The 1,324-nt window shown below is 29.4% G+C and overlaps 1 protein-coding gene across 1 annotated transcript in view; it reads right to left on the bottom strand.

Moving 5' to 3' along the window:
• Positions 1-863: 863 nt before the first annotated feature.
• LOC111391134 overlaps positions 864-1,324 on the bottom strand; it is a 1,311-nt gene continuing 850 nt past the window's right edge. Inside the window, exon 3 of the mRNA XM_023016280.1 lies at positions 864-887. Within this exon, the coding sequence (XP_022872048.1) occupies positions 864-887 (24 nt within the window). The remainder of the gene's footprint in view (positions 888-1,324) is intronic.

Raw genomic sequence — 1,324 nt, 5'->3', positions numbered from 1 at the left:
TCCCAAAACACTGACTACATGTTCTATGAAGTGAGTCATACTAACAAACTCTGTTGTGTGGCTCTGACTTCAAAATCAAGACTCAACTCCAAAAGATGTTCTCAACTGCTGCCTGATAAAGAAAAACGTGGAAAAATATATGAATTGATAGTTCAGTGAGTGAAGAAGTTCAAAATAAATATATTTTTTCATTTATACATTTTTATTGAAAATCAAATTCATATCATTTGATAATTCACAAGCTACCATCATGTAATTATAACCAAAAGTGAAATATTCACATAATGTCATAAAATATCATCTTAAAATTATGATATAACATCAGTTGATAACCATACTATAATCTCATCATATCAAATGTGTTGAAAAATCCACCAAAAATGCACTCTTTAGCTGAAATATATAATCCACCCTCGGGCTAAAAACTTTCGCCATGTGCCTTTGGCCCCTTTGTGAACGAAAGTTGATCTCAAAGACCTCTCATAATCAATTTTAGAACACGGCTAAGGCACCTCAGTGAACTATATGTACACGATCGAGACCCCTTCATCCCCGGTCCAAAACCCTTCTGTGTAGTATAGAACACGGCTAAGGCCCCTCAATGAACTAGAAGAAATATATAATCATGGGTACTTTTCTGGTCGATCTCAAAATCATATCTCATATTCCAATTCACAATGTAACGTATACAATCTTTGAAATCCCACATGTATCATAATCAAAGATATTTCCATAATAACCATGTAATTCGAACACATAATTACACATACTTTAACAATAAACTTAATTTATAAATACTTTAGAAATATTTATATTTTTTCACTCACAGAACTATATACCCCAAAATCAACTCGATTGGTACGCTATCCTGATATCTGTATCGCCGCCTGAAATATAATATAATTTTTAATCAACAATTAACTAATTTAAGTAATTTCAATAATTATGACGATACCCAAACATAATTATTTCACGTTTAGACGATTTCTAAAGTCTCTTTAATTAGTAAAACTAATTTTTATTTCATTTTACTCAATTTCATAGTTTATTATACTTAATCCCTTCAATAAAATTGAAATTAATCTAACAACTATAAAATCAAACATAACATTTCAATAAGTAACTTTTATTTACCTTTCAAAATTGAGAAATTCAAGTCTAATAGTATAACCCATTTAATTCCTAACACGTTGTCAAATTTTCCCCCCTTTTTTTCCTCTTTTTCCTTTCTCTTTTTCTCTCTTTTTCTTCTCTGCACCGTTTTTTTTTGTGGATGTAATGTGTATTTTAAAGATTTGGATATATATATATATATATATATATA

Source organism: Olea europaea, unplaced genomic scaffold (genome assembly GCF_002742605.1).
Source record: "Olea europaea var. sylvestris unplaced genomic scaffold, O_europaea_v1 scaffold759, whole genome shotgun sequence".
Classification (NCBI taxonomy): Eukaryota; Viridiplantae; Streptophyta; class Magnoliopsida; order Lamiales; family Oleaceae; genus Olea; species Olea europaea.
Note: the sequence above shows the minus strand (reverse complement) of the source record. Positions and strands in the feature narration are given on the sequence as shown.